The 23,773-nt window shown below is 37.5% G+C and overlaps 1 protein-coding gene across 1 annotated transcript; it reads left to right on the top strand.

Annotated features, from left to right (window-relative positions):
- The first annotated feature begins 1,127 nt into the window (after nucleotides 1-1,127).
- On the top strand, nucleotides 1,128-21,543 carry cxxc4 (CXXC finger 4). The gene is made up of 3 exons (XM_043227321.1): nucleotides 1,128-1,369; nucleotides 2,729-3,669; nucleotides 20,486-21,543. Exons 2-3 carry the CDS (start codon nucleotides 2,845-2,847, stop codon nucleotides 20,528-20,530), a joined length of 870 nt encoding a protein of 289 aa, XP_043083256.1. The 5' UTR covers nucleotides 1,128-1,369; nucleotides 2,729-2,844; the 3' UTR covers nucleotides 20,531-21,543.
- The last annotated feature ends 2,230 nt before the right edge of the window (nucleotides 21,544-23,773 follow it).

Here is a 23,773-nt window from a genome sequence, read left to right as displayed (position 1 = left end):
GGATTTTAGTTGGTGATTTAGGATTTTGGAATGAGACGTTTGTAAAAGGGATCTTGACAAGCATTCTTTCTTCTGAACCTTACTGTTGGGCTTTTAGCAATATGTTTGCGGGCATGTTGATAAACATTCAATAATATGCACAAATATTCAATTAAATTAACATGTGTTTTCACTAATATTATATGATAAATATGTCCAAATCCTAAACTTAAGAGCTAAATAGGTCACTGCAGTGATTATAGTTGATCAAAACATTAAGTGTGTCGGTACAAAATATAGCCCCAGTCTGGTATTTTTTACAAACAACAACAACAATTATATTAATATAACATAACATAACATAACATAATTTTCCCCAGTTCACAGTTTTTTTCTTTCTTTGATTAAATTCTCAAAATTCTTTCAGTTGATATTATTCTAATAGAAGTCTTCAGAAGTCTCTTTAAAAGACAGCGCCTAGAGTACTCATGCAGATACTAAGTAATACAATTAGAACCTGGGCTATGAAATAGTTACATTTTATTTGTTATTGTTTTCATGCTTGTTCTGTTTTGACATGAAATACGATAGCTCAGAATGCCTCTGTGCTTTATGTTGTGGAAGTCAGTTGTTCTTCAAAATGTTTCTTTCGTATTTGACAGCTTTAAAAGATTGTGAATATAGCAGCTAACTGAACTTGGTGATAGGCTACCCGCCTCCACCCAATATACTTTTATTAGAGTAACCAAACCTTGTCATTTCTGCATTAATTTATATTTGTAAACAATAATTGACTGAAAACAGTAAAGCACATTAAGTAACTTAGCGGAAAAACATTTAGTTTTTACCTGCGTACCTGCCTAACGAGCTGTGTTTCTCTGACAGCAAGGCTATGAGCCAAAGTGTCTAGGTTTTGAGGCAAAGCCAACATGAAAATATATCGTGTGACCGCTTTAAATACACCTCGTGTTGTAATTGATTAGCCTACTTATACGTAATCTGTGAGACTGTAATGTAAAGAGTTACCAAACAACGAGAGAAATCACGCTGTTTCCCGGTGGAGATTGATGAGCATCCCCCTCCCCAGAGCTCCTGGTGTTTCTATAGTAATTTCCAGCCAATGATCAGTTGGTGTCCACATCCCCATCCTCCTCACCTCAGCACCAATCAGCCACACACAGCGACAGGAGACACCTCACCTCCAGTCATCGCTCCACGGACAACAGGCTCAACCCGGACGCCATCGCAAACATATACCTTTTCTTCTACTTTTCTTCGCGTGAAGAATGGCGTTTTGCGCGTAAAGATGGTGTTTTTGTGGTGATCACTCGGCGTGTGTTTATTGTGCATTCATCGCAGTAATGTGCTGCTCTAGTGTCTGGATTGTCTGGTAGGTGATGCTCTTTCATTTTTTTTTCTCGCTTAGCGATAGTGGCGCATGCTTTCTGAATGTCCACTGTTTTATTATTTATTTCGGGTGGTTTAGAAGGCGCCAGAGTGATTAAATTCCATTATGCAATTTGATCTGAACGTCTCGGGCTGTAATCGACGGCACACTTGTCTACTCTCGACCTCTTTCAGTCTCCTCTGAGAATCGCATATTTCTTTTTCTCTGAACTTTGTTTACGGCTTGAAAATCAGCGGTTTAAAAGCACCATTTACTCGTAACATCGAGCGATGATTAATACTACTAAATTAATGATTTGCATCATCAGTCCATCGTGCATTATTTCTCAGAATAGAAAACTTCGTATGCTTATGGGTGTAAAGTCATCTTTCTTTACTCAGTTTTGTTTTGTTTTCCTTTAATTAGGAAGTTATAAAGCAGCATGAGCCTCTTTAAGAAACTTAATAAAAACATTACTGGCTTCATGTGAGGTCTCGGTTTATTAATGAAGGGGTATTTGATATGAATGGTTATCCAGTATTTGTCTCTCATGCGGAAATGTACAATTAAATTTAGAAACCGATGTTAACAGGGCTTTGAATTGCTGTAGTCGTCTTGCAATGTACCACAGACGGTCAGTGAGAGAGTCTAGTGAAAGGTAATGCAAGTAGAGGAAGATTGTCTAATAGGCTTTTATCTGTGGCAACAAAACCCAGCCAGACTGGGTGATCGGAAATGGATCCCCCCACACACTACAGTTGTCAAGGTCTGGGACTTGGTTGAAGTGAGCCAAAGTATCCTTGTATCGTTGGGTGAATCTTGACAATGTGCTTTATTTTTTATATATATTTTCGTAACAACTTTGTGCTCGATGCATGATCACTTTCATTTATAACTTTTTTTTTCATTTATAAATCCGACACTTCTAAAGTTTGAAGCTGCTTATATTTGAGATAGCTATTACAAGAAAAAGAAACGTATGTTAAATGCGCATGTTTCTGTTATGATGCTAGTTTTATTTCCCAAGTATTGTTACCATAAGTAAATAATTACTGTAATTTTACCATTTCTTTCTGGGAAGTCAGTATACTGTGGTGCAATTATAGGACTTTCACATATGATTGTGACTATTTCTACGGTTATGCCGTATATAAGTTTCATAGCTACAATGGTAAGTCACAAGACTAGAATCACATTTTGTTTGACTAAAGCAATCAGGAGAAAGAGAAGGAAAAAAAGAAATTGACAATTTTGACTTTTGAAGTAAAAACCTTTCCCTGGAGTCAAGTAACTTGGAAGTGTCAGATGATGCACAGGAAATGTTTGTCACTTGTATCCGTAATTGTTGTTCTCTTGTTTTAGTGGAGAGGATAAACCCAGGATGGTAACGTGTTGTGTCTAACAAGCTTCACCTTGACAAAAAAACAACTGCCTCCCTCCCCTGAATTTTTCTTGTGAGCACTTGAAACTTAGCAGTCATGTCTAATCTTAACAATGCACTTTGCATTGAAAGCGGCCAGAGCACCGACGTGTCACTCTTGCAAAAGGATAATCTTCAGGACGGTGGATTAAGCCAGCTGTTGGATTACAATGCCGAGATGGAAAGGTACAGGTCGTTTGCAAACTTTTACAAAACCAATGGGGCATTTCCACAGACCGCTAAGATTGCCCGCATAACGACACCAATTTTTCCCAGCGCCAGAATCGGCGTGTCCCCTTGGAACTGTGATAACGGCATGCTCTGGGGAAGGAAATCAGCAGCAATAAACCCTAATAGGACCAGCATGCATAGAAACGACTCCCAAAGGCCGGGGAAACCTGGCGTGCCGCCAGAGACGCTGCAAATGGCAAATAATAATTTCCTCTCTAGCTTATCCCCTGAACACTGCAGACCTTTAGCAGGAGAATGCATGAACAAGCTGAAATGCGGTGCTGCTGAAGCAGAGATAATGAATCTCCCGGAACGTGTTGGAACTTTTTCCGCTATTCCGGCTTTAGGGGGCATCTCATTACCTCCCGGGGTCATCGTCATGACAGCCCTTCACTCCCCCGCAGCCTCAGCAGCCGTTACAGACAGTGCGTTTCAAATTGCCAATCTGGCAGACTGCCCACAGAATAATTCCTCCGCATCCAGCGGAAACCCAGCGAAAAAGAAAAGGAAAAGGTGTGGGGTCTGCGCGCCCTGCAGGAGGCTAATCAACTGTGGAGTGTGCAGCAGTTGTCGGAACCGTAAGACGGGCCACCAGATCTGCAAGTTTCGGAAATGCGAGGAGCTAAAAAAGAAGCCTGGCTCATCACTAGAGGTGAGACGACGGCTCAGACACCACACTCCCCCTCCCTCTCTCCCTCCGTGCACTCAAAAGCATTAACCTTTCCTTCTAGTCACGTTTCTAAGCCCTTGAAAATTGTTTCCATGCCCACCCATGCCTGAACATCCCCCCAGCTTCTCAAATCTGCCTACCCGCCTAGCCTAATTGGCAGTAATTAGGGGTGTTTGTGCGGAGCGCAAGCTGAGCTTGGCTCAGACACCCCTAATTGCTGCCAGTCAGGCTGGGGCTGGAACGCATCCGAACAACCCAGGGCTTGGCTCTGCTCCAAGCTGAGCTGGGAAATGGTTTTCAGCAGAGAGCCATCCTTCTCTGCACTTGGTCATTTTAACCAATTATAGAAACTGTCTCCTGACGAGGCTAGTCGATCTCTCCCACAATGGGAGCAATAGGAAAATTCCTGCTGCTGTTCTTCTATCACACTTGGGACGTGGAACGTCTAGATTCTCATCCTAATATCCTTACACACTGAAAAGCAAATAGGGAAAACATTTTTATTATTTTGAATATCTGAACATCATAAATAAAACACAATAATGTGTCTCAAAAATACCAAATTAGAAGTGTATGCATATGCTTAAAGGGGTGGACAAATGTAGGATATATGTCTAGAAACAGGAGAATTTGGGTCCGCTGACAAAGGCTCTGTTTACACATGGTGTGAACATCAGTCTTTGGTGACGTGATGTGAACAGCACAATGTACAAGTGTGAACAGGTTACAATGCACTCATTTTACAAATTACACAAAATAACAATAAAAAGCACTTTGGAGTGTAAATGCTAATGTGTCTTAATGCATCTCGGACAACGTTCAATGACTCATCTAATATTTAATCAATGCGCCAAAACAAAGGTCTGAAAATTGCACATTGACTTGTGTGTCTGACATCAACATGCACTGACCTTCTTTTCAATGAACTGCAATCACAATCAGTGGATACAGGACATGCATATGAGAAGCATGTTAATAACAGTTGTAAATAGGGCCTAAAGCATAATTTCACAATGAGTACACCTGCTGAGTGAGTGCATGGACATATCTTTTAATACATGTTAATACTGTTTTCTAAAATCTGTTGAATGGTGTTCAGGTTAAGGTTGAGTGTGACTGCTGTTTGTTACAGCTAGGATAAACTTCACTTCACCAAGATTGTAAAGGCAGAGGTTCTAAACACTGACTTGTTGATGTGATTGTCATGTGTGATAGGTGGGGTGTGGAAAATAATAATATTTAATATACATGGATAATATGCAGGCTATTATTGGTTGATTTGATTAGCAATGTTATAATTTGTGGCATTTTCAGAACCTTCAGAGCCTTTTTAAAATCCCATTAGTTTGGGTGACAAGTGGCAGATGAGGAAAGGGTTTTTTTGTGCTATTCCATTTGTTGCTGCTTGATAAAACAGTTGTAACATACTTCACCTAAAGTATGATCAAATTTGTATTTATTTTACTACATTATGGCAGTTTGGAACTCTTTTAAACTCTTAACCTCTTCTCTGTAGAATGTTCTTTAGCATAAACTCCATTGGTAAACATTTTAATGAACGTGTTTCATTTTCATTTGGTAGAGAGGTGATACAGAAGTGAATGGTATGCAAGAGCGCTAATGGTAATCTCGTGTAAAGGTTTACTTCATATGTGTCTGACGAGATGCCGGTTTTTAATAATTTAAGAAAATGTACCTGAACACCAAATCTGCGTATTAGAATAATGTCTGAAGGATCATGTGACAGACTGGAAATAATGACTGCTGAAAACTCTGTCATCACAGGAATGAATTTTTAAATTTAAAATAGAAACCAGCTGTTATACATTCCAATAATATTTTACAATATTCTCTTGGTGCTCTACTTTGTATGTGTGGAAATGCAGGGTGATCTGAGTGTGCTGTAAGACTGATTAGCATCCTCAGCCCACACACAGCCTTTATTCGTTTATATTGAGCCAACATATAATGACCAGTATAGAAGAACCACGTGCCTTTACACAAGCGTCTGCGGACTGATACGGACTAAAATATTCACCTTTTCAGTTTATTATTGACTTGCTTCCAACTATATGTCTGGATGGATACGCAACATTCAAAACGCACACCGACAAACACACACATGTATGTAGACCCAGCTGATTGCCCCTTTTGCTGCTAACAAATGATAAACTCCCAGTAAGCAGCTGGATGTTGCTGTCAGTGTTTTGCACCTGGGAATCACCCTGAACTAATTATATCTTAAGCGGCAGTGGAAAATGCAAATTAGAATTTTACTTACACCCCTGAAATCGGAGAGCCAATTTAATCTAATACCGCCTTTAATTTAGCGCGCTAATGCAAGACCCCGGAGGATTACCCTGTGTCACTGCTCTGCTGTTCTCCCTCTCTCTCTCTCTCTCAGACACCAGAATGGATTAGTCTAGCAGAGTCATCTTATCTTTCCTAACATTTCCTGAGCTTGCTTTGGGTCCAGTAATGCTCCAGGTTAGTCAGACAGTTTGAGCAAGGGTTCTTTTTTGGAAGCTTTTTTTTTTAAATGTTGATCAAAGGCTCTGTGCATACATAAGCCAGGATCTATATTGGAAAGTTGTGGTTTTTTGGTGTGAAATGAATCAGTTTGTATGATAATGTACGCAGATTTCATGATTTAGTGATTCCTCAGTGATTATGAGAAGTTCCGCAGCTTAAATGCTGCATAAATTAAAAATTTTGCTTGAGGAAATTAAGCCTAAGACAATTACAATTTTTTGTTTGCTCCATGAACAGGGCTGTTTTTGGGTGTAAAATACAGATTATCTGACAAACATTTAGCCAGGATAAATTTTAATTATAGAACACTTAAAATGCATCATGTCATAATTTATTCACACACTTTATTTAATACCATATATACAGTGTTTACAGTAAATGAGTCCTAATATTTCGAATGATTGTTATAAAAAATCCTCTACTGTAGGGCATCATACTGTACCTTCATATATACTTTCTTTTTTCATAATTTTTTACCCTGTAAACCAGTATGAATTTCTTCTTTGCAACATAACATAATGTCTTGAGAAATGTTTTCTTCTCTTTGGAAATCAATGGTTAACATAAGTTGTTACCAACATACTGCAAAATTGCCACAGGTAAATAATGACAGAACTTTCATTTTTGGATTAATCTCTTTATTTTATTATTCACTGAATATATTTCCCTCTTTCCCAAATTCAATAAAAAAAGATCCCATTGCTCTTCACAATGTGCTACAACTTTGTCGCCGAATTTATTGTTTTTTTATTGCGCTACCAATTAAGACTGAAATGTAATCAGACATGCCTGGCCTGTGGCCTTACCCATGATGCCTGCTGTCTCCTCTGACCTGGCTTGATTTAACATCTCCAGTTCAGTGGTGAAAGCATCTCATTATCAGTGGCCGTTCTCTGGGATGGGGAGGGGAAGCGGATCAGTGGAGGATGGTCAGGGTGAAAGTGTAGGTGCTGCGAACGTTAATGTGTGGCACTTTAAATTTTAAACAGGTGACTGTAAATAATTGATGGCTAGCTCTGGATGAGAAGTTAAATGGTTCCCCATCATTGCAGTGACCTGTTTGAAAATACGTGAAGAAAGTCAACGCAGAAGGAGTCTTAGTATTTACATTAAGGCTGTAAAAAATATTGCACAAATTTTGTACCCCATTTCAGCATTTACCCATTCAGTTAATGGTACATAAAAATAAAAGAATAAAAGAAATAAATTAATATTACTTATAGTGTAAAATAATGTGCAAACTGAATGTTATGTTTTCAGGCACTCAAATGCATCTTAATTGCAGTAACATAAAAAACTATATTTTATAAATGTATATTAGATACAATCAGCTTTTAAGAATGCCTTTGTCCACTTAAGTAGGACTTGAATAAATATACTGAATAGTAAAACTATAAATTAGTAATATTGAATAGTTAAACTATAAAATATTTTTCATTGTTGCTACCGAGCTGATTTGACCACCCGGATATTACTGATTTTATTTACTTAACATGTATTATAGGGTATTGTTTTTGCATAATATATTAATTATGAGTTACAAATGCTCATTTGAATATGTTTTTTTTTCTGATTCTTAAAACCCTTGTCTTTGCTTCATGTTGAATCTACACAATCATTTACATTATTTTAAACACGCAATGTTTAGCACACTAAAGCATGGAAGCATGGACAGTATTATTGTCAAATGACATGAACTTTGACGTAAATTTGGGTATGAACAAACTAAAATATGAGAAGCACTAAAAATTAATTTTGACATTGTTTTGGAGCACTCTTGATTATAGTTTAAGGCTGACATACTATACTAAAAGCTACAAAACATCCTTTTTAATTTGGGACAGTTTTTGCTGTGTCTTATTTGTCCCAGTGATACCCTGGATGTATGGAGTCTGTTCATTAACCATTGCTGCTTCACACCAGGCTGTTTGTGGGTGTTTTGTCTGTTGGGCTCAGGTGGAATAAAAATGTAATTCTCTCTTTGTGATGATGCAATGAAAGTATGGAAAGAAAGTTTTATCTTCAGTTCTGAGTATCTGTTAATACAGTGTGAGGTTTCAGCTGACTGCATACGCTGATTGTGCAAATTCATACTAGTTGGTATAAAGGGTGTTATGTTTCTGTTACACTTTTGTTTTTATATTTTTTCTAGTACATTATATATTTTTTGTAGACTAATGCTTCTTGCTGCTGTTTTTTCAGACACATTTTCTTCTCCTCAGACCATAAAATAAATTCTTGTCAATTTTATAATGAGTTGCAGCTTCTCAGCACATCATTGTCGTTAAATTGACATTCTTGGATTCAATCCCAACAAATTCTCGTACGTTGTTAGTGGATCATGCTGCGGCGTATGACTGCCTCAACATCTTCCCCATTTTTCAGTGTATGGTTCACCACTATGGTGCTATGTCTTTGACAGACACATTTTGTGGTATGATGGCTTGTCTTCATGCTCATCACTTGAAATCCTGCCATTTTTCCATTGGGAAAAAGTACTGCTGCATGCAATCACCAGACAATTTTTTTATCGGCTGCGACTGCTAAACTGCTCGTTAATGCAGATATCTAATCGGTCAATCACATGGCAGCAACTTTACTATCTGGAGTTCAAACCGAGCATCAGAACAGTGAAAAGAGGACTCTGAAGGTTGTATTTTTGTTGCTGGGCATCACATTTTCAAAACCTCAACCTACCTGAGTATTGTTGCTAACCGTGTGCATTTCTTTATGACTACAGTGTGACCACCTTGTGATGGCCGCTTCTAGCAAAGCTTAAACTATTTTTTTTTTTAAACGTGACAATGAGTTTACTATACCCACATGGCCTCCACAATCACCAGATTTCAATCTAACAGAGCATCATTGGATTCGCATGATGGATGTGCAGCCAACAAATCTGCATCAACTGCATGATGCTATCAGGACAATGTGGACCAAAACCTCTGAGGAATGCGTCCAGCACCAAACCCAGCACCAAATCTAATTTCTGAAGGCATAAGGGGGTTCGACCCAGTACTCGCAATGTGTACCTAACAAAGTAGCCAACCGGCGTATTATTGTAATACTGTATTTTTCTACCTGGTCTCACGGCATAAACGTACCTGGACCCAATTATGGTAGAGCTTTAACTTTTGCCGACGGTCCACGGATATTTGAATTCTAAACTGTCGCAATATGTAACTGAAGCCACGTAATAAAACAGTAATATTTACCTATGACAAAGTAATAAATAAGGTAGTAAGTAAGGTATGAACTTCAATTTGAAAACTGCGTTGCACAAAAAGTGCACCGAGGTACATATTTTTATGAGACCAGATTGGTATTTTTGGGTCTGAATAAAATTACATATTGTTATATTGTCATTAACACCTCTTTAGCATGTGAGCTCTTTAGATCTGTACTGAATTTAGAAAGCAAATATGGGGTTAGCCAATCGATTTGCTCAGTAAAACTTTTAAATGCATTTGAATATTTCTGTATTAAGTGTACAAATTCGCACTCCTTGTACTATTTAAGCTGATTTACTATGATTGCATAGAGTAGCGGCAAGCATGTGAGGTTGTCATGGCAACTAGATGCATTGTAAGTGAATTACTTGTAAAGGCTGCACTATATATTTTCGCTGCACTAGCAATAAACGTGCCAAATATAATTCACTATAAACATGTTTGTCAACAGAATCGCAACGTAGACTTTAAGCAGACCAACAAGTTAATTACTCACTCGTTAGAGTCTTTAGTTTGGGACACAATAACTTTATTTACTGTTCTATTTCGACCTTTACAACTTTTAAGACCTTTTACAATCGCAAAGAGCTATATTACACAATGAATGAAAGAAAATCATCAGTGTTTCCCCTTTAATAGTTTAGAGGTATATGCAGATCAGATCTTTGGTATGACGGGAAGAAGACTATTTATTAATGACCAGCATGTAATTTGTCTAATCTTGAATAATAAGTAAAAAGTATATTTCAAGGGAGAAACGATTGCTCCGTCAAGATAAGGAAGTTGGAGATATATTGAAGTCTGTAAGATCACTCCAGAATAAAAATTCTGTGATCAGCAGCCTCTTGACATTCCCAACTTGTATATCATTTTCCCTGAAATACTGAAAGAAATGTTTAGATGATGTTCTCACTGCTCTTTTCCATACATTCATACTCTGCTTGTACCCAGCATTTTTTTTTTTTTTTTTTTTTTTTTGCAGTATGATAATTACCAATCATAAAGAACAGCATCGCAGTGTACACCTGGTGTTACAGCCGGTTTTTATTTCTGCTTAAAATGATGGATTATCTTTATAGTCCAAATTTGGTCTCTTAGAATATATCTTAGAACCTGAGTGATGATTGATGAGTACTATAAGTCCAACTGAAATAAGATCTGAAATAAAAAAACGCCTTACCTTTGGGAGACTTTTTCTACTTAGAAAATAGTACAGACCTTTTCCTCAGTCCTGAAGATGGCTAAAATAACTGGCATTGCAAACAGACAGACTGAGGGCTTCACAGTCAGTGGGAGGTTCAGTTTAATTACCTTAAAATATTAGTGCTCCCTGAGAAGCTGTCCACGCTCCCACACATATGCTGGTGAATCTGTTTAGAGAGGAAGGCCGGTCAACTCCTGTTTTGCATTTTGATTTAACATTTCTGAGAACAGGCAATCTGTTCAGATCGCTTAGCCCTCGCACCGATACACCCACATGGCTCATCGCTATGCTGCACTCACTCTCCTGTGCCGACGCCAGTGACTGACGTCCCGCTGCCATTCTTTAAAGGCCTGCGGGCCGCCACAGGGAGGGAAGCTTTCCACAAAATGTCCCCTGAGAGCCCTTAGAAAGCACCCTGCTGCCACTGTCTTCCTCTCGCTATTTCACCATCCGCTCTTGTACCTTTTCTACTTGGTTTTCTCCGCCTCCTTCTAAAAATGAATTTTTCTTTTTTTACCGCTCTTCATTTTCTTGATGTAGATCAACAGCTAACGGTGACATCAGTCTTATTTGCCCGTTTCTCGCTGGCCTATTCTGTTTCACCACTGTTTATGGGGTTGTTGTCTGTGAGCAATGATAATATCTTAGAAGCGCTCTTACAGAAAGCTGGATGGACCCTGAATGCCGAGCAGCTTAAAATTATATTTTATTTTACTAACCACTTGTCTTTTGTTATGCACAAGAAATGCTAGATAGATAGCCCTATCCTATCTTACGTCAAAAACAAGGAAACAGTATGGATGGCCGGTCCATCACAAGTCTTCTTTATTTTATTTTATTTACATTTGCCTTATGTGGTATCACAGATTTGATAAAGCCTATAAAAGCATCTCATCATAAACACAGAAAACAGTTCATTGTAAGTTGTGTACTTTTTTGTTTTAAGCAACAGCCATCTTTCCTCTTCCCAACGGAGAAATGAGATACAGTGCTAAACAGTCTCTCGCTGTCGGTGATTGTAGCGTCTTAAATGCTCTTAAACTACTGACATATTTGCTGCATTAGCACGTGCCTATATTTGATCACATCAACGTCATTGTTTGGCATAATTTATTCAATCTCCTCAATTAACAACTGACTTGAACAGTTCATCGAGCGCACGGAACTACATTATGTTATGCATTAGCAAACAGCGTGCATTTATAGTTAAATATCACATCAACGATAAATAACTACTTTAAAACATTGTTTAAAGTTGTCTCCATCTTGATTATAACATCTCTCCAAACTGGCTAACTCTGTTATTTGTGTTAAGTACTGTGTGAGGGAAAAATATCCCATGACTTGCTGATGTTCTTTACGGTATGCTAGATCTTTACTTTTGTTACAAGGTCAAACGTGTACTCAGAAGATGACACTGATGCTACATCTCATAACTGCTCTATTCACACAATTCTTCTCAATATTTCATTCTCTTTCTTTGTCCTTATCTGAAAAGATGCTTCGTATTAAACAGGTACTTTTATATCAGTGCTCTATTGTCTGATAAATGTGAAAAATTCAATCACCAAACTGTAAATAAGACTGTTGTTTAAGTAACAGATTTCCTTCTGGAATTAATATTCCTATTACTTGACAGATATCACAGACATACTGTAGGTGTGCTCTCTCGATGTCAAGCTCTGAGCTCTCTTCAAAATGAAAAGAAGATAGAGTGAGTATTGATAATACACACACAGTTTTAATTTGTGCAGATTCCTTGCCACATTCGGTTACGTATCATGCAAATCATGCCCTAATTTCAAACGGTCATCGAGTGGTTTCCATCACAGAATATTATTGTTGGTTATTTAGAATTTCTGGTAAAAAAAAACAGCTGTCAAATAATAAATGTTTTTCTAATTACCTCACACTTGTTTAAAAATGTTGTGGTGTCGCGCTGGAACAGTTAAGCCCCGCCCCTCTTTGATTTGATTGGCCACTAAATCATTCTGACAATGACGAGTGCTGTCTGGAGTTGTTTATTTATTTATTTATTTATTAGCACCCTAACAACAAACACACAGCAGAAAATAAATACTGAATTTGGCAGGGACGTTTTTCTGCGTGAGAAAATGGACGTGTGGCGTGAGAGCTTGGGAATTGTGTCAATTGTGTGAGAGTAATGTGCAGATTCTGTCCTGTGACAAATCATATCTGCTGTGTTGTAGATAATTGCGTTATTAAAGGTTCATACAGAATTTCTCCAAAAAAAAAAGTTACTCCACTAAGATATGCATTATATATTTTATATTTTAAACACTTATATGATTAGCTAATTCACATCAAACTGTGAAATCCTTTAATTTTACTTAAAGACATTTTTGAACATGGTTGCCTTTATTTTTTTTAACCATTCATTGTGCTTGCATGAAGGTGTTGTGGTGTAAGGCTAAAGCAATCAACTGCAGAATGTGGATGGCATAGATGAGCACTGTTTTTGTAACAGCCTTGAACTGGCTCCCTATTATATGCCGCTCAAGCGGTTGGGATATTGGCTACCAACACTGAGATGAGATCTCCTTCTGTGAATGTTGGTGATGGATTGCTGTACCTTCCAGGTTTGAGCTCGGCAACGCCCCAATATTCCCGCAGAATAGAGTGACAGGCAATATATAACACATCAGTTTGGGCTGACTGCACCAGAGAAACTTTATTTTTTTCTGTCTGGAGAGCAGCCCTGTATTTTTGGCTAGCCCTCACAATCCTAAACTGCTTGAATCTTTTGTGTTTTTCCCCTTTTTCTGTGATTCTGCCATCCTCTGTTCATCCTCAGAGTTTCTTGCTAGAATGTACTAATTTAAAAACCCTCTTAAAGATTTTTGTCATTGCCAAGAAGTTGAACATTTGTGCTATTTTTAGGGTAAAGACAGACAGTAAGACAACCAGCTCTACTTATATGTACTGGCATATGAGGTTGTGCCCCATCAAAATATTCATCCACGTAAAAACATATCGCTTTGCATAAATTTAATTAATCCTAAATTGGTAATTTAGGAATTTTGGTTAAAGCTGCACAGTCCGTAACTTTTTTGTGTTTGAAATGTATTTGGTCTGACCACCCTTCAAAACAGCAGCAATTCTTGTAGGTACACTTGCATACAGTTTTTGAAGGAACTCGGCTGGTAGATTGTTCCAAACATCCTGGAGAACTAACCACAGATCTTCTGTGGATGAAAGCTTTCTCACATCCTTCTTTCTCTTCATGTAATCCCAGACACACTCGATGATGTTGAGATCAGGGATCAGGGCTCTGTGGGGGCCATCCCATCACTTTCAGTACTTTTTGTTCTTCTTCTAAATTTGGGGCCAATACGCCTCCTTGATGGTATTGCATGATGCATAAGTATCGGACTGTATTTCTCAGCATTGAGAACACCATTAATCCTGACCAAATCTCCATTTGCACAAATGCAGCCTCAAACATTCAAGTAACCTCCACTGTGCTTCACTGCTGCCTGCAGACACTCATTATTGTACCGCTCTCCAGCCCTTCGACGAACAAACCGCCTTCTGCTACAGCCAAATATTTCAAATTTTGCCTCATCAGTCCAGAGCACCTGCTGCCATTTTTCTGCACCCCAGTTCCTATGTCTTTGTGCATATTTGAGTCACTCGGCCTTGTTCCCACTTCGGAGATATGGCTTATTGGCTGCAACTCTTCCATGTAGACCACTTCTGGCCAGACTTCTTCAGAAAGTAGATGGATGTCCCACTGGTTTCTGCCTATTCTGTGCTGACTGGACATCTTCCGGTTTCAAAGGGTAATACGCTTGATGTGTCTTTCATCTGCTGCACTAAGTTTCCTTGGCCGACCACTGCGTCTACGATCCTCAATGTTGCCTGTTTCTTTTTGCTTCTTTAAAAGAGCTTGAACAGCACATCTTGAAACCTCAGTCTGCTTTAAAATCATTGTCTGGGTGAGACCTTGTTGATGCAGTATAACTACCTTGTGTCTTGTTGCTGTGCTCAAAGTTTGGATGTTCCTCACCCAGTTTTATGCTTCCTACACTGCTGTTTCAGTTCAGTTCATCGTTGATGATCATTAGCACTTGTTTGGTATAATTGGTTGATCATACACCTGACTATAATCCTACAAAATGCCTGACTTTGTGCAAGGTACCTATAAGAATTGATGCTGGTTTGAAGGCAAAAGTACAACCAAATATCGGTTTGATTTAGATTTTTCTTTTGTTCGCTCACTCTGCATTTTGTAAAATATATATACAGCGAGTACACCATGAATCCACTTTCCAAACCGTGTTTTTGGCCTTTCCTAAATCTCTACGGTACACTTGTAATAAGTGTTTATATTCAGATATGTAGACTGCTTTAGGTAGGTACTGCTGTGGAGTAACCTGGTACCTCCATGATTTGTCATAGACATTAACAAAGAGAAGAAGCTTCGGCTACAGTGTTCTTCTGCAAAACACATGCTGTTCTGTTTATTAACTGCTAAAAGTTATATGTTTAACTTGAAATTGTTTAGCAGTATTCAACAAACGTTTTCAGTTTTAAGTCATAAAATGAGTGCATGGCTTCAGCCAAAAAGTTGGCTATGTAATGATCATACACATGATACATATAAATTATGTATCTGTAATGAAAAATGTAAATGCTGCTAAATGACCTAATTAAGAGCGATATGGGATTGCCCCACTTTTTTTAAGTAACATAACATAGCTTCAGGTTGATGCTATATCAATCCGTATGAGCAAAGGGTATATATTGCTGTATTTGATTTTAGCATGGTAATGGGTATGACAATGTTAATAATTTGGATCTTTTTGGGAATAGATCTGCTATGCTCCAGCTGATTTAGCTGATTTAGATCAGATTTATTTTGCAATGGTAAGTAAACACAAAACAAAATTATATGGTCAGTAGCATTTTATTATTTGCATTTTGCATAGTTTGTTTTATCCTGCTGTCTGACCCCATTAGAAAAACTGACTGTGGCACCATATATCATTACCATCATTTAAAAAAAAAACTCACACCATTGTGCAAGGTTTTGGTCATAACGCATATACCTCACACTCAATGATTGCATATGATATGTACACAAATTTTCTGAAAATAAATGAACATTTATTATGCATGATATTTAATTTAAATTATGAGGCAGATTAATCGGCTTACCGATATAATGGTCTGCCACGGTTCTTGTGTTTTTAGGTTGAGCAGTGAACGCATGTGAAATATGTTTACAGGTTCAGCGGTAGAAGCAGTCTGAGGATATGAGCTATTCTTGTGTTGGGAGCATAAGCCATGAAGGAAGAGAGAAGTGAAGGATTATTTATTTATTTCTGAAAGAACCTGTCAGAATTGCCTCCAAAGGATTGCAGTCATGAATGGTGGCCTGGTTCCCAGTCCATACGTTAATAAATAATGGATATGTCAGGGCAACGTATGGGCTGTGCGTTATAATGAGCGTTCTGGAGCACATCAGCACACTGCCTGGACTGGTATTCATCTCGTGAAGAGACGAGGGTCTCAGCCACTGTCACTGAACCCAACCCCCCTCGTTCTTTTTTTCCATCAGCTTTCTGTTTCTTAAACTTTACACTTCCTTTTTTTTTTTTTTAAAGAAACTTTCTAGCAATGTAGAAGACATCTTTTTAAATATACATATTAATGTGCCGGCTACTAACTGATTACACTTAATTTCCAGTGATTATCGTTGACTTAATTGCACAGACACTATTTAAACTGAATTGAGTTAGACAATGATGTCACTGAATTCAATAATGAGTGTTTAATCTTGTCATTTTACATTTCTGACACTCTTTTCTCCTATCTGAAACTTTTAAGTGCTTTGACACTTAATCTGTATTGTTATAAGCGCTATATAAATAAAGGTGACTTGACTTTCATGTAAACATATTCCAAAAATGAAGTGCTTGATTATATATTTTTTTATTGCAGATTACAGTTAGGTTTTTTATGGATTACATATTATTCACACAAAGCCTTTAAATTCTTTCATTTTTATTCTTCATTGTGCCTTACATCTAATAATAGACTCACATCTATAATGGTAAATTTTTTATAGGTGTATCTTAAAGATATGGTAAAATAATACAAATTCTGTTATCATTTACTCAGTCTTTGTGTTACAAACCTGTGTGACCTTCTTCTGTAGAACATAGAATATATATATTTTTTGTCCATACAAAAGAGCATTGAGATCTTTGTTCTTCTTTGTTGATAGTCATACAAAGTCTGAAAAAACATGAAGAAATCATGGCGCTTTTTTTTATTGGTTAACCATTTCTTGTATTTGGCTTACTTCAGTTAATGTGTCTTTAATGTTTGTCAGCGAGCGTGTTTCGTTCTTAAACTCATCTACGTTGACAGCCCAGTGCTGATTGAATTTGAGTCTCTGCAGCATCTGCCATTATCATCCTCATGGTCTTGAGTGGTTTATCTGTGGCCTCTACGAATCACCATATCAGGGCTTCTGGGGGTGGGGAGAAGGGATAGGATTGAATGTGATGTCTGTGTGTGTGTGTGTGTGTGTGTGTGTGTGTGTGCGAGACAGTGAAATTTTCAGTATATGTGTGAAACAGTATGTGCATGTCTTTGAAAACATGTATGTATGTATGTATGTGTGTGTGTGTATATATATATATATATATATATATATATATATATATATATATATATATATATATATATATATACACACATACATATACTGTGTGTGTGTGTGTGTTTGGCATTTGATTAGGGCATATGATTATGAGTCAGCACTCTTCCAACCTCATCACTCCTCTCTTTCCTTCTACTCTCCCTCACCTCAATCGAAGCAGGACATGTACGGCCCCTGTCATTAACTGCACCTGCCATCCCCAATCAGTGTCAATGGCTGTTAGGACCCCATCACATCCAGAACTCTCCTTCATTCAGTCTGCCTGATTTTGGCTTTGACGTGTCTTTCTTTGTTCTTCTTTATTCAGCACGTCGCAATCGCATAAATACATTCGTGCTGATTGTTTGAGGGCATTAGATGGGGATGTGCACTGATTAAAATTTTTTTTCAGATACAAATAAAAAATAATAATTGATTTAACTGTCTGGTTTTATTTTATTTATTATTATGTATAACCTGAAATGAACGATAAATTATACATAGGCAATCCTTTGCAACATACAGGTATACTGGTGCAGTTTTAATGGGCAGATACTGAAACCTACAATATGGAAGCATCTAAACTTAAGCAGAATTATGTATTTACAAATGTATAAATGTAAATTTACATAAGCTTTATATCATAAATATATTTATTGAGTTACATTTTCACAGTGCATATGTATGTGTGTATATATATATTTATTTTAAAAATAAACAAAAACAGACATATTAGCCAAAAGCAATGGGGTCTCTTATCCTTGAGGATAAGATTTTAAAAATGATTTTCCACGTACTAAAAAGACTAAGCATTGACTGCAGGCTAATGTGTATGTATGCCCTGTTGGCCGGCTGAACATTTGTCCTAGCATCTTTAGATTGGAAATAAAACCTTAAAGTTACTTGCATCTCGCCGTCGTATCACTACCCCCTCTATCTCGTCTTCCCTCCCCCTCTCTCTGGGTGGTTTGATGGAGTGATTTTGATGGAGTGCGCAGGCGGGAGAGAGCCGTCGTCGAGCTGTGCTAATTGAGCTCTCTTTGTGCCTGGTCACAGCAGTGAGGCGAGGAGAGACGGCTGGAAGTGAATTTGAGCAGCACTCAGGAAGCCTCAACCAGATCGATAGTGCGAGACTTAACAAAACGCAGACATGCCGGCCACGCACATCAGGGTCATTACTGTCTATAGTGAGCCACATTTCCACCGGGGACTGATCAATGGGGGAAAATATATGGATTTAGAGAAACATTTTTTTTTTCTCTAAGTCACAACTTATTTCGGTGTTTTTCTCTAGACTGTTTCTCATTCAAAAGAAAAGTGCTTTTTTTTTTTTTTTTTTTTTCAGAAAATCTCAACACTGGGATTAGTTTTCCGTGGCTGGCAGTTATCCAAAATATATGTGAGAAGAGAGTCACTCTATGCAAATCAAGCCTTTTGTCCGTGGCTCTTTTTGTTCCTTTCTGCGCTTTACATTCAGTCATTCATGTTTTTATTTACTGAAGATATCATCCCCCTTGCACACTTTCCCCCTCGTGATTCTTTACACTCATGAAAATTATTTTTCAATGTTCAACATGAAAAACTGTTATTTTCTCTGTCTGATTGGTCCCTTCAGGTTACATAAAAATAAAAAATTTTAATTAAGGCTAAATGTAATATTCTCAACACGTAGGTAACTGTAACAAACTTAATGTGTTGCATATTTGTCAGTTATATGATTAAAACGGGTTTAAAAAGATGGCGGAAACAAATAGGATTAAAATATAACCTGTTATTATCATTTTTAAAAACACATTCACTTTATTAATATTATAGAACTCAATAAATATGCATCAGGTCAGGTTTATTAGTTTATATTAAAACCATGTAATCCAAATATATAGAAATTAAATGTAAATAAAAATTTCAATCATGCAATATGAAGAACCTTTATCATCTGAAGAACCTTTTTGTCTCACCAAAGGGTCTTTGTGGTGAAAGAAGGTTTTTCAGATTATAAAAAAGGTAAGAAAGAGTTGGTTCTTTAAAAAAAAAACCTTTGACCAAATGGTTATTTGTTTGAACCAAAAAATGGTTCTTCTATGGTATTGCTGTGAAGAACCTTGTATTTTTATTTTATTTTTTTCCAGAGTGAAGGTTCTCGGCCTCTTCAGAGAATTTCTTCGTTACGGTCTAGGAGTGTCTTTATTGCCGTAAGAGTAACAGGTCACAAGTTCAAATGCCATTAAGGTGGCACAACAAAGACTTAAATAACTGCAGAGTATGTGAATTTTTTGTGTGTTGAATGCAAACAGGAATGTTTGGTACAAACGTGAAAGTTGAGTGTGAACGTAAGCGTTTTTGAGGAAAGTGTGGAGTCTGTGTATAATCATTGTGTAATGTCTTCAGTGATGGATGCAGTACTCGGTTTCAACAAAAAGTGTTGATTATTTTACTGTTAACTCATTTTATTTATATTATACTCACATCGTGTTTCTTGTTATTTTCAGTTATTTGTCATGTGGTAAAACATGGCATTGCATGACACCGCTCATAGCTCACCTTCAGGTATTTTTTATTTGTTACGCTCGACAGTGGTTAGCATGTCGCGGTAAGCCTGAATGTTGAGGTCCATGCGCGTCTGATTGCTCATAAACTCTTCAAGCAAGCAATACATTGTGATGAGCTGAAACTAAGCGTTTGTTGAATGAAGCCGCACTTACCTTTTGTTGTCACATTTGGTCATGTCTCACCATCGGCTTGCTGGATAATAAGTGTCCTTGCACTGAATTGTGATCTGCTCATTTTAAATGAACTACAGTAAAAGCATTCATCAAAAAACCTATACCATATTTAGTCTAGAACGCCTTTCAAATTACTTGCAAAGATGAATAGATTTGCTCTTTGAAAAAAAGGTTCCCTTGACATTACGTTATAGCTTACGTTCTACATTCTTTTGCCGATTTAAATCTATAGAATGCTCCATTGCTTTTAGCTTTTACGTTCATTATTTCCTAAAGACCACTGGCTGAACTATTTACAGCTTTCACACACACACACACACACACACACACACGTAGCTTAAGTGTGGTTAACTGTGCAGTTTGTGCCACTCAAATGTATGTGAAATGTTGCGAAATGTTTTAACGATGATTCTCTACACTTTTGTGTTTTCTCCAGAGAACGCCAGTAAACAACGGCGAAGCATTTCGATGGTTCTTTTAGGACTCTGAAACAAGTGACATCCTATGCAGTGATGCCACAGACTTACCACAAAAAGAACTTGCAGGGCTACAAGGACCCAAAAAGCCCAGACTGTGGATGACAGAGCATGAAGGAAGGATGGGACAAGCTAAATGCAAATATAAAAAAAAAGAAAAAAAAAAACTTTGTAATTTTATTTCCTGTGTAATTATTATTGTACTTTTGGCAGCATCATAATGTATATTTTTCAGTGTCTGTCAATGTGTTTTAGTGTCTTGGCAAATTGCAGCCATTCTTGTAAAGAACTGAGTAGACAATCATTACAAACAGAAGAAAATAATGTCAACCAATGGACTAATGGCCAATGAGATCACAGCTCTCTTTAAAACACGACACATATTTTTAGATCTGATGCAATAATCATAAAGGTAATTGTTCTCTGCCATCATATTCCAAGCTTTCTATGGAATGATATAAAGAATACCTCTTTTCACTTAAACCAACAAATTTGAGAGGACACGTTGTGACCTCCAATATTAATGTGATGTTTTGTAATTGACACGCTGTGTACAAACAGTAAACGAAAGCCAGTAAGTTTCTTTCTGTTCAGCTTAGTGTTGATTTTGTGTGGCGTATTGCAGTGCAGGGCGCATTTTCTTGTCGCCATGATGCACTTTTAAAAGTCTGGTAACACTGACAGAAGGTGATTTAAGGTTGTTTGTACAGTCTCTCAAAGTTCAATTGCGTTCCATTTAGTTTTGGTTGAATCTGTTTAAAAAGCTGCCCAAAGGTAGGTAGAGAACCAGTGAAGAACTTTCGTGAACATCACAGTAAGATTTGTGACATGCATTTTTAATTTCCACAACACAGTAAACTTCACATTCCGAAATGAATTATCCAATAAGTTGCTCATTGTCTTTACCCTAATGTTGCATGTGTAAATGTGTTTTTGTTTTAAAGATAACTAAAAATTTGTATATTGTTGTTGTGATGCTTTTACGTGTTCAAATAATAAAGGAAACAAAAAAAAAAAATGGGAGAAATGGTATTTGATGGCGGGAAACGGTGACATTTTTAATCAAACGTGCAGCTAAATGTCATAATTTGTATATATTTCTTGTCTTTCCCTTATCCTAATTCAAGCGTACATTTCATGCCTCTGTGTAATTGTAATGCAAACTATCACAAGGGATAAAAAAGCAGGAAGAAAATATGTGAAGAAACAGGCATTGTCATTCCCATCTTCCCCTAGAATGCAAAAATGTCACATGGAAAAGAGAGTGGCTCCCAGAGGCGTTAAGCTTTAAAGAGTGACTGAAATCCCATGCGGTTTGTAATGCGTGGAAAGGGTGCGTTTTGGGGGGATGGTTTGGGTGGATGGAATACTGAAGGTTGATGGGTAGACGGGTGTTTGGGTAAATCAGGCTTCGGATATTGTGAGGACAGAATCATTTCTGAAGGTGTGGAAAAAGGGAACAAAGGCTTTTTTCTTATAAACAATTTATGGGAATCATAACGTTTTCAAAACTGGAGGCAAACTAGCTAGCCTCTTCTGGGTGATTATATTGAGCTCAGTCGCAAACTACTCCCCTGTAATTTATCAGAGTACAAAATTAATTCTCCGTGTGAAGTTTGGAATTTTGTCTAACATTTTTATCGTTCCAAACCAACTCATATAAGCTGAATAAACCAAAAAAAAAAAAAGACCAGAGAAAATCAATCCAGGCTCACTGCATAACATACCAGTGAAAGCATTTCTGTAATATTATATATAATATGTTGCATTTTGCATGTAAAATTTTAAATGTCCAGTGAGTGCTTTAAAAGGGTTTAGAAATTGTTCAGTTTTATCTAAAACACATCGATCTGAATCTTTATCCCAAACACGAATCTGCTCACATTTTTATGTTAATTGGTATATATATTTATATTGTGCCAATTTAAGTTTGTGGTGAATGGTGCTGGCTCTAACATGCTTGAAAATAATGGACCACCTCCACTAAATGATAACTTAAGCCCAGCTGATAGGGGTACCAAAAGCAAATATACACACAGAGAAAAACACTACAAATGCTGTGACTGGGGCGGAACCCTTTTAAAAGGTACACCTTTGTCCTTATTTAAGACTCCCAAAAAACATTTTTTAGGAAAAAATTGTTGTACGTTGTTAGCTTTACATTGTTTAGAGCATTTAAAAAATTATTCTATTTAATAATTATATTTGTTAATAAGTTGGTTGAGGACATTGGGAATTTCTTTAAAAAATACTAATAATAATTTACTGTGTAAAGTATTTTGAGTCATTTTGGCTGGAAACTGCAGCTTTGTTTTTAAAGTTTGATTATGATATAGTACACCGGGTGCAAAAAAAGAGAAAAAAAAAAAACCTCTGGAGGTTGATGACCTGCACCTCGTTCGTTTTGGAGCGTCTGAGCCAAATGTACGGTTAATACTTGTTACTGACTCTTCTCAGGTTTGCTGTTCGTGAAAGTATGTTGGACAGGAAATATGAATCATTCGAACAGCTGGCAGCACAGGGCCTGAGGAATATGACTGCAGTTGACGGCAGCCTCGTCTATGCCAAATCCCCTTGGCTAGTGATCACAAAGTGATAAGGGCCATTAAGAACATGTTGAATGCTGAGATTAAGCCACAACAGACAGGGCTCTAATCCTCCTCTGTTCTTGAACCCATTCACACACTTTGATTTGAAGTAGGCTCCCTAAAAACACACAATCCAAAAACAAATCAATCCAAAAACACAGATATCGGTCATGCAAAGTACTGTTTATGTAAAACCACCAAATTCTTCTCCGTTATTCCCAGTCACCATAAATAAGTTTGAAACATTCATTTGTTTTTTTTGTCATATAGCTTAAAAAATCAAGAAGTCAAAATAAATGTATGAAAAAACTATTTCGGTGGGGAAAAAATTGGTAGACAGAGATTTCTCACTTTTTTGCGGTGGTGCTGCTGGGTCTGAACCCTGTGTCTCCCGCAGGCATGCCCACCCCAGGGATGGTGCAGTCGTCTAAGTAATCCCTCAGGGATTCTGCAGGGAATGCTCGTGCTGTGCCGTGCTCTGTTGTGCTAGGAATATTGGCAATTCCTTGGTACACACAACTCTTGGAGGGGGGGGTGAGGGGCTGAGGAAAAAAGGCAGGTGGGTCTAATGTGGTGGAGCAGTCGAAATAAATACAAACGCTTCGCCTCAAAAAGGAATAGTTCATTTAGCGGAAGTAATTTTGGCACCATGCGTCCTAT

The sequence above is a fragment of the Puntigrus tetrazona genome, chromosome 1, assembly GCF_018831695.1.
Source record: "Puntigrus tetrazona isolate hp1 chromosome 1, ASM1883169v1, whole genome shotgun sequence".
Lineage (NCBI taxonomy): Eukaryota > Metazoa > Chordata > Actinopteri > Cypriniformes > Cyprinidae > Puntigrus > Puntigrus tetrazona.
The sequence above is the reverse complement of the archived record's forward strand: the minus strand, read 5'-3'. Positions and strand labels throughout refer to the sequence as shown.

What these genes read in the sequence shown, in the direction of transcription:
- cxxc4 (XM_043227321.1), top strand. Translation starts at nt 2,845, where the DNA reads ATGTCTAATCTTAACAATGCACTTTGCATTGAAAGCGGCCAGAGCACC. An exon ending in AGCCTGGCTCATCACTAGAG is followed by an intron (nt 3,670 to 20,485) that starts GTGAGACGACGG and finishes TGTTTTCTCCAG; the next exon opens with AGAACGCCAGTAAACAACGG.